General features: G+C 41.7%; 1 protein-coding gene across 1 annotated transcript in view; it reads left to right on the forward strand.

Moving 5' to 3' along the window:
• Positions 1–13,437, forward strand: part of MYO16 (myosin XVI) — a 609,750-nt gene that overhangs the window by 429,460 nt on the left and 166,853 nt on the right. The window contains 2 exon segments of the mRNA XM_043582911.1: positions 6,203–6,355; positions 9,883–10,083. Coding sequence (XP_043438846.1) covers positions 6,203–6,355; positions 9,883–10,083 — 354 coding nt within the window.

Raw genomic sequence — 13,437 nt, forward strand, 5'->3', positions numbered from 1 at the left:
AAAGGCTGTATTTTAATCAGAGAAGGGTATGTGCTAATTAAGCAGTACTTAATAATTGCTCATTTTCATCTATGAATACTCACCTGCACTCGCATGCAGGCTACTCTAAGGAATACCCGGAAATTTAAAGGGACCCAATTACGATTCTGATGGATGAAGTCAAAAAGTAAAAATGATTGCTTTGCATTGAAAACGATCGTATTCTCAATTATTGATGCAGACCAACACGTAAACTACTTTGCCTATAAAAATCTTTCACTGTCTATTTCTCTCACTGTGTTTAATACGTACCCACATACGTACAGACAACAAAGACAGTTTAGTGACAATAAATCCGGAATAAGCAGGTTCTGGCCAGGAATTTGGGGCCACCGTTGGTGGGGAGGATGCATTTTTTTCAGGTTTCAGCTGGGTATCTGACACAGGCTGGTATATTCATATCAGCGCCCTTAGCTATGTTTGCTGGCAGTTTGGAAGTTCATGCTACAGCAATTCTTTTATATTTTAGCTTTGGCTCAACCAGTGAGGGCTTTAAACAATATAGAATAGGGACAGGCAAACTGTCTTGGTAAAAAACTATCATGTCCGCATTACTTGAAAGTGAGTTTGAAAACCGTTCTGCTTTGGACCGTGCGCGCTCCCAGTGATACACTTTACCGCTGAGGACTGCTCTCCTCTGTTCGAAATACAAATATATTCCAGTTCAGAAAGCGCCACTGTAGTAAAGACTACAAGTCAAAAATCACTCCCCAGCCTACTCAGTTTTCCACACCGAGCTGGAATTTTCCCTATGGGATTTTCATAAATTACTTCTCCCCCCACCCCCCCTGCAAATACAAAGAACATGATGTACAATAAAAGGTTCAGATTTATTGTTCGGATCGCCCCATGTCACAAAACCCCATCTGGTACTGCAGCTTCTGAATGCTGAAGCTGGGTACAGAAGCTGTATGTTTTATGAGTTGTCTTGACCAGGAGACTGAGAAATTGAGTTGTATCCAGAAGCACTGGCCAAATCCTTTTTCTGTTAGCTGAAGTTTGGCAGGTTGCTTCAGGCCTTCCTTGGGGCAAAAAAAAATAAAAAATAAAAAAAAAAAAGGAATAAAAACTTGTACTTGGACCCCCTCCAGCTCTTTCCAATTTTACCGTGGCTTCGACCACATTCCCACTTGGTATCACCATTTTGACCCGAACAGCGGACCGATTCGGTGAAGCCAATACTCAGTTCAATAAAATATTAGTTAAATAGTAGCAAATGAAATATCTGTTTGTATTATAAAAAAGCTTACATCAGTGACAACAGCCAGGTATATAGAGAGATGATCAGCCATGAGACAGTCAGGGGCAATGAGGATTTAGTCAGATTGTCATCCAAAGTAATTTTTGCAACCACAGACCTGCCGTCCATCATGATCACAAAATGATAAGAGAATTCTCTTCCGTGTGTTTGAGACATCCACATCCAAGTATTTTCAATTAGAGGGTCTCGAAATGAGGGGAAAGGTAAACGTCGTATAATTTGGGTATTTCTTGCACAAGAGAGAATCAGCCACTGATGTTATACTTTGATATCCTCTATCAGACTTCTTTTTACCACTTCACACGGTAACAGACATCATCTTATTTTTGATGGCCTCAATATTTGTTTCCTGAGCAATCTGTTTCCTAAAATATATTGCATCGAGGCACACTCCCCACTTTTAAACCACTTCTTTGGCATAAGATCAGACTGCTGAGATACAGAACCTATTTCTGTTTTCTTAAATGATTTAATGTCTGTTTTGATATCAAAATGTTTGAAACATTACAATTGTGTATATCATATAATTAAAGAGAATATTTTCCAACGCTCTCATTCCATAATGGAGTCATTTATTTTCTGTTCACTTACTGCAACTATTTCAAATTTTAATAACCTTTTACAGCATTTATTCGTCTTTAGTAACAAAATTACTTCAGTGTTACAGGAGTATAACACATTATTAGATTGGGGAACATCTCAAAATCTTATTTTTTTAAACAAAGTGAAATCGTTTTTAGAACGGTTTTTTCTTTCTTCATTTTTCTTCTCTAACAACAATTTTCAGAGATTTCGGTTTCTTTTTTATGGTAAAATGAGAGAGACAAATAAATGTATGACTTTCCTAGTGGGGCCCCTACTGTGGACAGATGCTATGCAATGTTAGAGAAGGGTTTGTGTTTCCAGAATCACTTCTGGAGATTCATATACTGGAGGGTAAGAAAGGCACAGATCTTGGTCGGCTGGTGGCAGGTTTGATGGAGGACAGCAAGCGGAAGGGTGTGCTAGGCTGTGTCAGCACCAAGGAAGGAAATATTTTTCATTCGGCCTTTAAATAATGAGTTCCATCTCTCCCTTTGCCAACGATAATGTGCTAACCTGATAGGTCTATGTCCAAACATGTAACGTGAGATGTCTTATGCGGTATGTTGTCACCCCAAGCGACTGTGGTTGTAATTTTTTTTATATACATTAAGAGAATTGATGGGTGACAGTGAGGCTTTATCTAAGATACTTGTACTTTACAAAGAACTTCCAACCTCGCGTGTATCTCAGGGACTCTAGTTGTCAAGGCACAGAGAGAAGAAGTCCTAGCAACTACTGGCCAAATCAGATAGAAGGGAGAAAACTCAGGAAATCCCAGAGACCACGGCTGGGGTAGCGGGAGAAAGAAGACGATGCAAAGGTCAAGGCTGAGTTTAAACAAATGGTCTCAGTTCTTTAGGTTTCAAAGTAATTTCAACACAGCAGCGATGCGGCTGGTTATTTTCCTTTTAACCTACATCTTGTTTTGTAGTAGAATGCAATAGGAAAGCTTTTTCAGTCTGAAGACACTCATTTGATGGCCAAGTTTATAAAAACGATTTTTTGTTTTTACTGTGAAGTCAGAGCTGCAAGAACAGCGACTGGAAATGAGGGCAGTAGTCCGGGACCATCGTTTTCTGGCCCAGAGTTTTTTTTGTTTTTTTGTTTTTTTTTTAATTTTTTTTTTCAACGTTTATTTATTTTTGGGACAGAGAGAGACAGAGCATGAACGGGGGAGGGGCAGAGAGAGAGGGAGACACAGAATCGGAAACAGGCTCCAGGCTCTGAGCCATCAGCCCAGAGCCCGACGCGGGGCTCGAACTCACGGACCGCGAGATCGTGACCTGGCTGAAGTCGGACGCTTAACCGACTGCGCCACCCAGGCGCCCCTTTCTGGCCCAGAGTTAATAGGAATTGCTTTTGTTATTCTCCGAGTGTCAATGCATGGCATTTAGATCTTATTGTTAATGTAATTATTATTAGTCAAACATTTTTTTTGGTATAATTCTGTGTCGATTATTCTCCACCTGGTACATTTCTAACAAAACATCGATGTACATTCATCATTGAAGTAATTGGACTGGATTAGGTCTGAGCCTCCCCATTTTCAGCTCTCCAAACACACTTGGGTCAGCCTAGCCCCATGCCTTCAGTCCTGTCACCATGTCACTGTCCCTAAAGACATTTGAGTTGTGTCTACTTGCGAAATTCTGGTCTTGGTAAGAAGTAAGGAATGGAACCCGGCAGCAAACCATTGGTCTCAGGACAAACTGTGTGTTCTGACCAATGCCCTGTACTGATTGGTTTGTTTCTTCCCTGAAACCTCTTCCTCTGAGATTCCATGTCCATAGAATCCCTTAAACTCCCAGCCTCCCCAATAGCTGGATTTGTGAGAAAACGGCTTTTTCTTTTCTATGTTCATGTTGTTGTTGTTGTTGTTCTTCTTCTTCTTCTTCTTTTTGTTTGAGAGAGAGAGAGAGAGAGAGAGAGAGAGAGAGAGAGAGAAAGCAAGAGAGCATGAGTCAAGGAGGGGTAGAGAGAGAGGGAGAGAGAGAATCTTAAGCAGGCTCCATTCTCAGTATGGCGCTCAACTCGGGACTTGATCTCATGGCCATGTGATCATGACCTGAGCCGAAATCAAGAGTTGGATGCTCAACCAACTGAGCCACCCAGGCACCCCTATTCTCAGGTTATTCTTAATTCATGAATACCCACACCTTTATCTGCATGTGTAGACACCCATATGGAGAATTAAAGAATTCTTGGTGTTGGTCATTTGCAGAGGAGGCTTGGCCTGCTGATAAGAAGGAAGCTGAAACATAAGGGTTGTTCTTATATGTCTAGGAGAGAAGCCATGAGCTCCCAGTAGAGAGACAGGAATGTTTAGGAGGAGTTCCCACTTAGCAGGTGTCATGATGATACCAGACTTGCAGAAGAATGTGGATATGTGGAAAGAGGGACGTAGGGTGGTCTTTCTTTTCTCCAGTGACTATTTCAGTCTCTATGGCCTACAAAATCTTTGACATTTTCACTATATAACTATAGCACATTCATATTAAATATAATCCTAGATATTATTTCCTTTGAAGATGAGATCTGATTTTCTTTTATTTTTTAACTTTTAAAATTTTTTAATGTTTACTTATTTTTGAGAGAGAGAGAGAGAGAGAGCAGGGGAGGGCAGAGAGAGAGAGAGGGAGACACAGAATCTGAAGCAGGCTCCAGGCTCTGAGCGGTCAGCACAGAGCCTGATATGGGACTCAAACTCATGAATCACAAAACCATGACCTGAACCAAAGTTGGATGCTCAGCCGACTGAGCCACCCAGGCACCCCTGATTTTCTTTTAAAAGCTTTTTTTCCCAGTTACTTTGATTTATGTAAATTGTTCATCTGTCATTATTTTCAATGACTTAATTCTCAATAGTTCTAGTGATTTCTGGATTTTATCTGATGTAATATAATTGCTCGCATGCACATGGTCTGCGAGACTAAATGAGCTCATGAAGGATGTGGGTGTAGACAGAGAAGACTGAGCCCTAGGCCACTCCAGGTAGAGGTAGAAAAGGAATTAGAGAAGCAGTGGCCCAAGGGGCAGGAGGCCACGAGCCTGTAGTGTCCTGGAAGAGAGCAGAGGCAGAGGAATCCCTGTGAGATATCACTGGGAGGTCAAGGAAAATGAACACCAAGAATTGAACATTGGATTTTGGAATGCTCACGTGGTTCTGGTGGTGTTCTGGTGGAACGCTGGGGGCAAAAGTTTATCGGAGTAGCTTCAACAGTGGGGGGGGGGGGGTGCTGGAGAAGAATTTGAGATAATAAGGAAAGACAACTCTTTGGAGGCTTTCTTGTTATAAAAGAAAGCAGAGAAGTGACAGGATAGCCTAGAGAGGAAGTAAGCCTTCATTTTTGTAAGATTTGGGGTATTTTGTGTCTTTTTAGTACTTAAGATAATTTTTCAGATTAAGAAGTAACATATTTGTTTCTCGATGGACAGAAGAATTGACAGTTGGAGGAGTATAAAAAACTTTCTGATAAAGAAAATAGTTTCGGCAGCAATGCGTAGAGAAGTTCTTCTTTCTGAAGGAGACTCACGTTCTCTTGCCCATCGTGGGTACGGAACAGAAGTGAGGAGGCAGGAGATGTTGCTCCCCTCTCTGGGCTTTCATGTAAATCCAACTTTTATCCTCAGTTGTTGACTAGAGGCAATTGGATTTTTTAAAAAATACTCAAATATAGCCCCCCAACTTGTTAGTTAGTGTTGTACATTACACTTCTTGTTTTTTTTTTTTTTTCCAACGTTTATTTATTTATTTGGGACAGAGAGAGACAGAGCATGAACGGGAGAGGGGCAGAGAGAGAGGGAGACACAGAATCGGAAACAGGCTCCAGGCTCTGAGCCATCAGCCCAGAGCCTGACGCGGGGCTCGAACTCACGGACCGCGAGATCGTGACCTGGCTGAAGTTGGACGCTTAACCGACTGCGCCACCCAGGCGCCCCTTTTTTTTTTTTCAACGTTTATTTATTTATTTGGGACAGAGAGAGACAGAGCATGAACGGGGGAGGGGCAGAGAGAGAGGGAGACACAGAATCGGAAACAGGCTCCAGGCTCTGAGCCATCAGCCCAGAGTCTGACGCGGACTTCTTGTGGTTTTTAATGTATTCAAAATGGAATGATCAGACCGTATGAAGTCAACAATATGAAGTGAAACTTTCTGCTTTGGCTTCTCAAGCCGTACCATAATGCTTTATTGCAATAGACTGATTGGTGTGGAACGTTCGTGAGTCAATATGCCACCGATCTGAAATGGTCACAGAAGGAGTGGATCTGCATGGCCGTACTTATCTTGTGAATTGTTTTCTTCTTCCCCACAATAGCTTTGTGTCAACATGACCAATGAGAAGATGCACCACTATATCAATGAAGTGCTTTTTCTACACGAGCAAACAGAATGTGTACAAGAGGGAGTTGCCATGGAAACAGCTTATTCTCCTGGTAACCAGACTGGAGTTTTGGATTTTTTTTTCCAGGTATTCACATAATATAATTAGATACTTTACAGGATTCAAATATGCTAGAGACAAAGAATTTTCTTTCAGTGGGCCTTATTTTTGAGATCTCTTTGTATATGAGGCTTCATTGTATTTATGATTTTTCAGTCAAATGAGGAGCACAAGTTAGCTTTTTCTGAAGAGGCATTTGAAGGATTCTCAATTCATTGAAAGGACTGGAAATACCAGATTGTATTGTTATGAAGATATTCAGCCTTGGTTATGTCACCAAAACTCTCCTGTGGCACAGTTACAAATGCCCAATGTGCAAAATTAGTATTTTATAAAACAATACTAAGGCTAACGAGATCATGAAACAAATTCAATAGAATCTTTTCAGCTTATCTTCAAAGATTCTAAATTAAAATATGGAAAAACATTGGAAGAAAAAATATATATCCACCTAACCTCAGGATCTACGCAGGTGTGGATCTTTGCCTAACACAAATCTACCATATCCTACCTACTAATATAAGAAGATATTATATACATCTATAAATAATATCTCTAAGACACTCAAACTTTGTTGAAAACTGACAGCATTCAGCTATTGGAGAGCACAGAATGTGATTTTCTACTCTTTATTTGTATAAACGGAGACTTACAAATTTATACATCTGTCTAATATGTAAAATATTCTCGTTTCTATTACCAACCTGTCAACATTTTTTTTTAATTATAGAAGAAGCCCTCTTCTTCCAGAAAGCCCTCCCTCATCGTGACACATAAAGTACATAACTTCTGTATGTAAGGTTAAAGAATGTCCTCAAAGTGACAGTAACATGTAGTGAACCAGGTATGGGAAGCTGCAGGTACCCGCCACCCTCTTTCTCGCTTCTGCATCCTTGACTGCTAACCAGTGGTCAGCAGAATGACATTAATTCTGTCTCTTTGACGACCATCCTTGAGATTTCACCTTGGAGTGATTATTTCAATAGGAGGACCCTCATCAGTATGAGGGGGAAATGAGAAGGGACATTTCTGACTGCTACTTCTCTTTGATGCCCATAAAAATGAAAAGACATAGCAAGTATAGGGTGAAACTTGGGTGTCTGTGTGGCAGACAAGCAAACCCTACAATAATACCAAGGAAGCTTATTGTTTCTTTCTTAGTACCCATAATCCTCTACTGCTCACAAATATCTGAAATATTTGCACAGACCATATTCCTATTTCAACAAACATGTATTTGTCTTGTACCCAGGAAGTGTGGGGGTAGATCCAGATTCTTACCCAACGCTCCACAAGTCAGGTGCATTTTACCACACTGTCCGTGCTCGACACCTTCTGTTGTTGAGGCAAAATGGCATATCCTTCAGGAGAACAGTTCAGTCTCTCCTGAACCCTCACTGCTGAAGGAATTGAGGGTCGTTTTTAGGACTTTTTCTCCATGTTCTATTTTCTTCTTTAGACACTCGAGCAAGTTTCCAAGTCTGTAAGTCTGTTTACCACCATTCTTTCATGGTTTTATATTAAACGTTCAGAAAACATAACACATACACATTTTGAAATTTCTGGCGACAATACAAATTGTCTTGGTATCCAATCATCTGATCCTTGGAAAATATCATCTTGCTTTTGAAATAGAGTGGTCTGGCCCTTTGGGAATTGATCACTTCCCTTGGGGCCTTGACTCTGAGTTGCTGAAACACCCATTAAAGCTTTAAATTCTAGCCTCCACAGAGAAGGTCTGTCACTGGCCCTGAAATATGCATGCACTTGCAACATCCTTAACTAGTCCATTTACACTCCCACTGTGTGTCCGTGTGGACTCGTGACGGGGGCTGGGGGTGGGGAACAAGGAGGGGAGTGTAACAGCACGTGGAGGGGAATCATGGCGTGATGCTCAGAAGCATAGGTAAAGAAGCAGCTTCTGATCTTACATATCAACATCTTACTCTTCAGCAAATAAATTGAAATGGAGAATCTCTGATCTTCTTAGTATATCCCGGGCAGGACCAGTCCTCTGCCAACTCCACGTTGACTTTTCTTTTAGGGTGTCTATCCATCCACTTTGTGTACCTGTGTATTTTTGTCATCTCGGGGCTCTTGCTGGGGTCGCTGGCTCTCTGAGAATCTTGTCATGTACTACACAGTGGACTTCCTTCTCCAAATCTCCTCATCAAATACATTTTTCTGTTGGTAACAAGTCTCTCAACGTGTTAGTGACCCAGGGAGTTCGCCTTCCTAGTTTCTTCCCAGGCCTCTTTCTCAATTAGTTCTTTCTCTCCTCCTTTCCCAGGGAAGCTATCTATCTGCTTGTTCCAGAGATGGTGCTTTAGTTGCCAAAGGGTTCCTGAAGGGTTCCCCCTGGTGTGTGAGCCCCCACCAAGCCTCCTTATGGCTGCCACTTCCAAACTTTCTTCTCTAGGTGGCCTTGGAAGGATCTCAACTTTTGCAGCCCTCAGATATCTATATATAGTTTTTACATTTCCTTTACCATGAACAGGCAACTCCAAGAGGCTTAGGACAACTAAACTATTCCAGCTACAAAAAAATGGCTTTCTGTTGGCCAAATCAATAGCATCACGAAAGGCCTGTGATGCTACGGTTTGGTGACCTCAGGTAAAAATGCAAACTGAATCGCTAGAGGGGTCAGTATTGATCCCTTCACTTCCTGGGAAGAATTATTTTTATGGTATTCACGTTTCCAAGAGCATAGTGAGTTGATGTGAAGAATTAAAATATATGACAGAATAAGGTAAATAAACAATATAAATTGCCTTGTTTTTAAAGGTTGATTTGACATGTGAACAGAAAACTCTCCTAGGAAAGAAAAGATAAACAGCACAGCCCAGGGTAAAAGTTCTTCACCTGATGTGTAAACCATGTGGGCACAACGGTGTTCTGTTGTGCAGGGAACAAACTGTTAGGGCTTCAGAAGTTCTTTCAAGCAGCCTTTTCCTTCACGTGAGATTAATTTTAAGTGGTTGCTTGGGCATGACTTTAGTTTCCTTGTTTGACAGCTACAAGCTATCAGACTTCTAATTTGAATTTTACGAGGTACAGCTTCCATATTTACTTTTTCTAGGTCTTAATATTATAGTCACTTCTAGTTCCTGCTGAATAGGAGTTTTCTACAATTTTTATGACTCAACATGATTGTAGGTTCTGTTTCTGGATAAGTTACCTGACCCACCATAAATATGAAGTGGTGGATATGGGGTATAGGTCAAGAAAAAATACCTCTCCTTTAGTTAGTAATTTTATGTTTCTTATTGAGATGAGAAATACTTTTTAATAACTTCAGTGTTTTAAGGACATTATAACACACTTTTTAATTTATTTATTCAGTATCAATCAATTATTAATCAATCAATACTGTTTAGGGCCTACATTACATCAAGAGTTTTGTTAGGCGTCAGGGTTACAATAGTGAGCAAACACAAGTGTGTATTAAAAGTTTATGTGAACATAATGAAACTCCAAACGAGCGTACGTGAACAATAACAAAATCATAAAATTGAGTAAAAGACAAAACATAACTATCTCTTCTTGATTTCCAGAAGCCATCTGGATTTCTCTCTTTGTTGGATGAAGAAAGTCAAATGATGTGGTCGATGGAACCAAATCTTCCCAAGAAGCTACAAAGTCTCCTAGAATCTTCAAACACAAATGCAGTCTATTCCCCCATGAAGGATGGGAATGGTAACGTTGCGCTCAAAGATCGGGGTGCAGCGTTCAGAGTCACGCACTATGCGGGAAGGGTAAGTCGAGTGGAGGCACGATGTTATCACATGCGGTAATGGACCAAACGTCTTGAGGACAAGCTTTAAAGTTTTAGATATTTTAGAGTTTATTATTTCAAGGAATGAAAGTTGGGTGAACAACCCACACAGTTTTACTCTTCTAAGCTATTTTATTTTAACCTGATGAGGACGTTGCGTCTTCAGAATGTGGGTGATAAAGCAGGCAGTCAGATCCTTCCGTAATGTTCCCCAGATTGTAACATAATGTGAGCACAAGGGCCTTGGATTCAATACAGAGAGGTCTGCTCTGAACTGTGGGATCCTTTCATTATCCAAACAAATATTGGTTTTCTGAGTTGACTTATCTTCAATATAGTTTTTAGCATTGTATTATTTTTCTTAAAGCACACATCACCCTGAGTAAAGAAAGATGCCCTCACGCTCTTCTCTCTTAAACACCTTCAAGGACCTCCTCCTACCTGTCTAGAAAAACCTCCCCGCTTAGGCTGGGCTAATATCCCAGGCTCCTCTGAGCTGATGCCAGTCATTTGAGCCATGGCTTATCCGTCACAACCCCCCTGTGCAAAACCTCTGTTCAGTTGACTTTCTCCAATCCACTCACTGTTTCCTCCGCGTGCCTCCCGGCTTACACTCCTTCTGCACAAGCTTGAACTATCCTCCTTGTCTTCTTCATAAGGTCACATTGTAGCCACCTTTTGAAACTTAAATCTACTTCCCCTTACCTCTGATCCAGCCCCCATCTGTGGTTACTATTTCAGTAACCACAGTGTATTTCGGATCATTTCAGCCAGTGTTTTCACTGAGATGCTACTATGTGCCAAACCCAGAGTATTAGAGAACCAAAGACGAATAAACCATATTCCTTGCCCCCAAACATCTTAGTCTCCATAAATAAGGAGAAGGTAAAGTAACCAATAATTATGATAGAATTTGCTTATAACAACCCTGGTAACAGTAACAACGTTCTGCATTACCCTGGAGGAGGAAGTAATCATTTGGCTCCCAAAGAAAGTGCAGAAATATTTCCCAGAGGGGGGAAAATGTGACCCAGGCCTTCGGGGATGCGTTACAGTTCAGTAAGGATAACAGGAAGGAGGAGTGCAGTGGAGACACAGACTTTCGAAGGAGGATGACAGGTGCGTCCCCTAGGATTCGGTGGCAGAGGGGCAGAACCCACTGTAGCACTCAAGTGGAAAATCATGTGGTGTAGCAAAACAGTTGCCATGAGACTCTCAGTGGGACCTTGAGGAATGACTCAAAACCCCGGCACAGGACGGGCCTTCCAGCATGGCCGTGGCCTCGTCTTCGATCAGGAAGCTTCCAGCCAAACTGAGAACCTGCTGCTATGGGAACTGACTCTCAGTTCCTGCTACCGCTGACACCAGTCAAGTGCCCGTCCTCTGGCACTTGAACGTGGAAGAATCCGGTGACCCAGGGACCGGGCCTGGAGATCTCCACGCTCCGTGGTATGCTCATCGGGCACAACAGAGAGGGAGCATGAGCCCCAGCGCGTCTACTTTCTGAGTCTGTTGGAACCGTGCTGTGCCAGGCCGGGGGAGGCTAACGAGCAATCAGACACTAGCTGCAAAGAAGTCTGGGACTTTTCCCGCCTTCTAATGTGTGCAGTACAAGAAGGAAGCTATTCCCGAGAGTGCCGGGGGCCATTCTGCCATGTCCACACACGCTGCATTTGGGAAATGGTGTAAGAAGTGCAGTTAAGTCTGTAGAGATTGGCCGCTTTTAGCCAAATCATGAAAAAACATGCATGTACTTCTCAGGACTCCGTCCTCTTGGCAGTGTTAACTCCCCAGATACTTTCAGACAGCGTGGGGGATGAAGAAAGGACAACAGAGAACACGATATGTGACAGATTTTGGGGGAAAGGAAGGGGGCTATGGAAACGCTCAAGCAAGGACCGCATCAGATGATAGCAGAGGCACACACAGGTGGTGTTCTCTAGGGGACAGCGGGATGCTGGCTGACAAGATGTCCAAAGCAGGAGAGGAGCCATCGCTTGAAGTGACAGAGGTCTCTCCCCCCACTGATGCACGGACAGTTCTAGTGCCGACCACGAGAGGAAACCCTGGGGAATCGAGGGGCAGCCTGGAAGGAAAGCTATTCAGGGCAGATGTTTCGAATTTGAAGTTTTTAATAGCAATGTCAATAGGATGCCACAAATAAAATAAAAGGGGTTGGCTGTTTTTAGAAACCTAGGCATAGTTTTGGAAATGTGTATCTTGAAAATTTCACTCAAGAAGAGTATGGAAAAGAAGAAACGTAGTAGGAAAGAGAATCCTGAAGACCGAGAGAAAAGGAGGGGGAATGGGGTCAACAAGAAATACACCTGAACAGGCCAGGTGGGCCAGGAGCACCCTGGGGGGACGTTGTAGCAGCATGGCAAGGTGTGATGAACCGAGATTTTACACACACACACACACACACACACACATATTCCCAGAGTGTTATTAACTTATTCACTATCTTTTATATTTGAGAGAGTTAGCCTTTAAAATTTATTTTATTTTATTTTTTTGGAGAGAGAAAGAGTGCGTGTATGCATGCACACAGGCACAAGCAGGGAAGGGGCAGGTGGAGAGAGAAAATCCCAAGCAGGATCCTTGCTTGGTGTGGAGCTTGACTCAGGGCTTGATCCCCACAACACTGGGATCATGACCTGGGCCGAAATCAAATGTCGGATACTCAACCGACTGAGCCACCCAGGCGGCCCTAATTTTTTTTTTTTTTAGAACAGTAGCAATCTTCTAGTCCCGTATTTGAATTCTCTAATATATATTTTCTTCATATCTAGCATTTATTGAATTCATAAGCTTTAAATGAAATGCTACAATAAGATATAACTAGTGATTTTGGAAAATTATTTTCCTGTTTTCTTCCAAGTGTCATGGAACCTATCTTAAGTCAGTCTATACCTGACCAGCCTCCTAAGTCTGTATGTATAGAATCTTGGAGATGTATTAGATTGTTTGATAAACGCCAACTGCATTAGACTGAACAAGACCAAGCTTTGGAATAATATTTTGTTAATTATTTTATGTTTGCCTCTAAATATTATTCTACAAGCTCTTAATAGAATTTCAGTTTCAATTGTGTTTTAAAAATTGGGGAAACAAACAATGAATAGTTTGAGTAAGTACAGTTATTTCATTGAGCTCTGATAGCAATAAAGCAAAGCAGAGCAAATCAATCGATTAGCCGCCACAGGGCCGAACCCCGTGGAATCATGCATTTTTCTGTAAAAGTGCCTTTATGTTTTAAGCAGGATTTTCCACAATTGGAGTCAATTTTGTGGTTTTATAAAAATCTCTCATTTCACTGAGATCTCCTAATGAG

Source organism: Prionailurus bengalensis, chromosome A1 (assembly GCF_016509475.1).
Source record: "Prionailurus bengalensis isolate Pbe53 chromosome A1, Fcat_Pben_1.1_paternal_pri, whole genome shotgun sequence".
NCBI classification, from domain to species: Eukaryota; Metazoa; Chordata; class Mammalia; order Carnivora; family Felidae; genus Prionailurus; species Prionailurus bengalensis.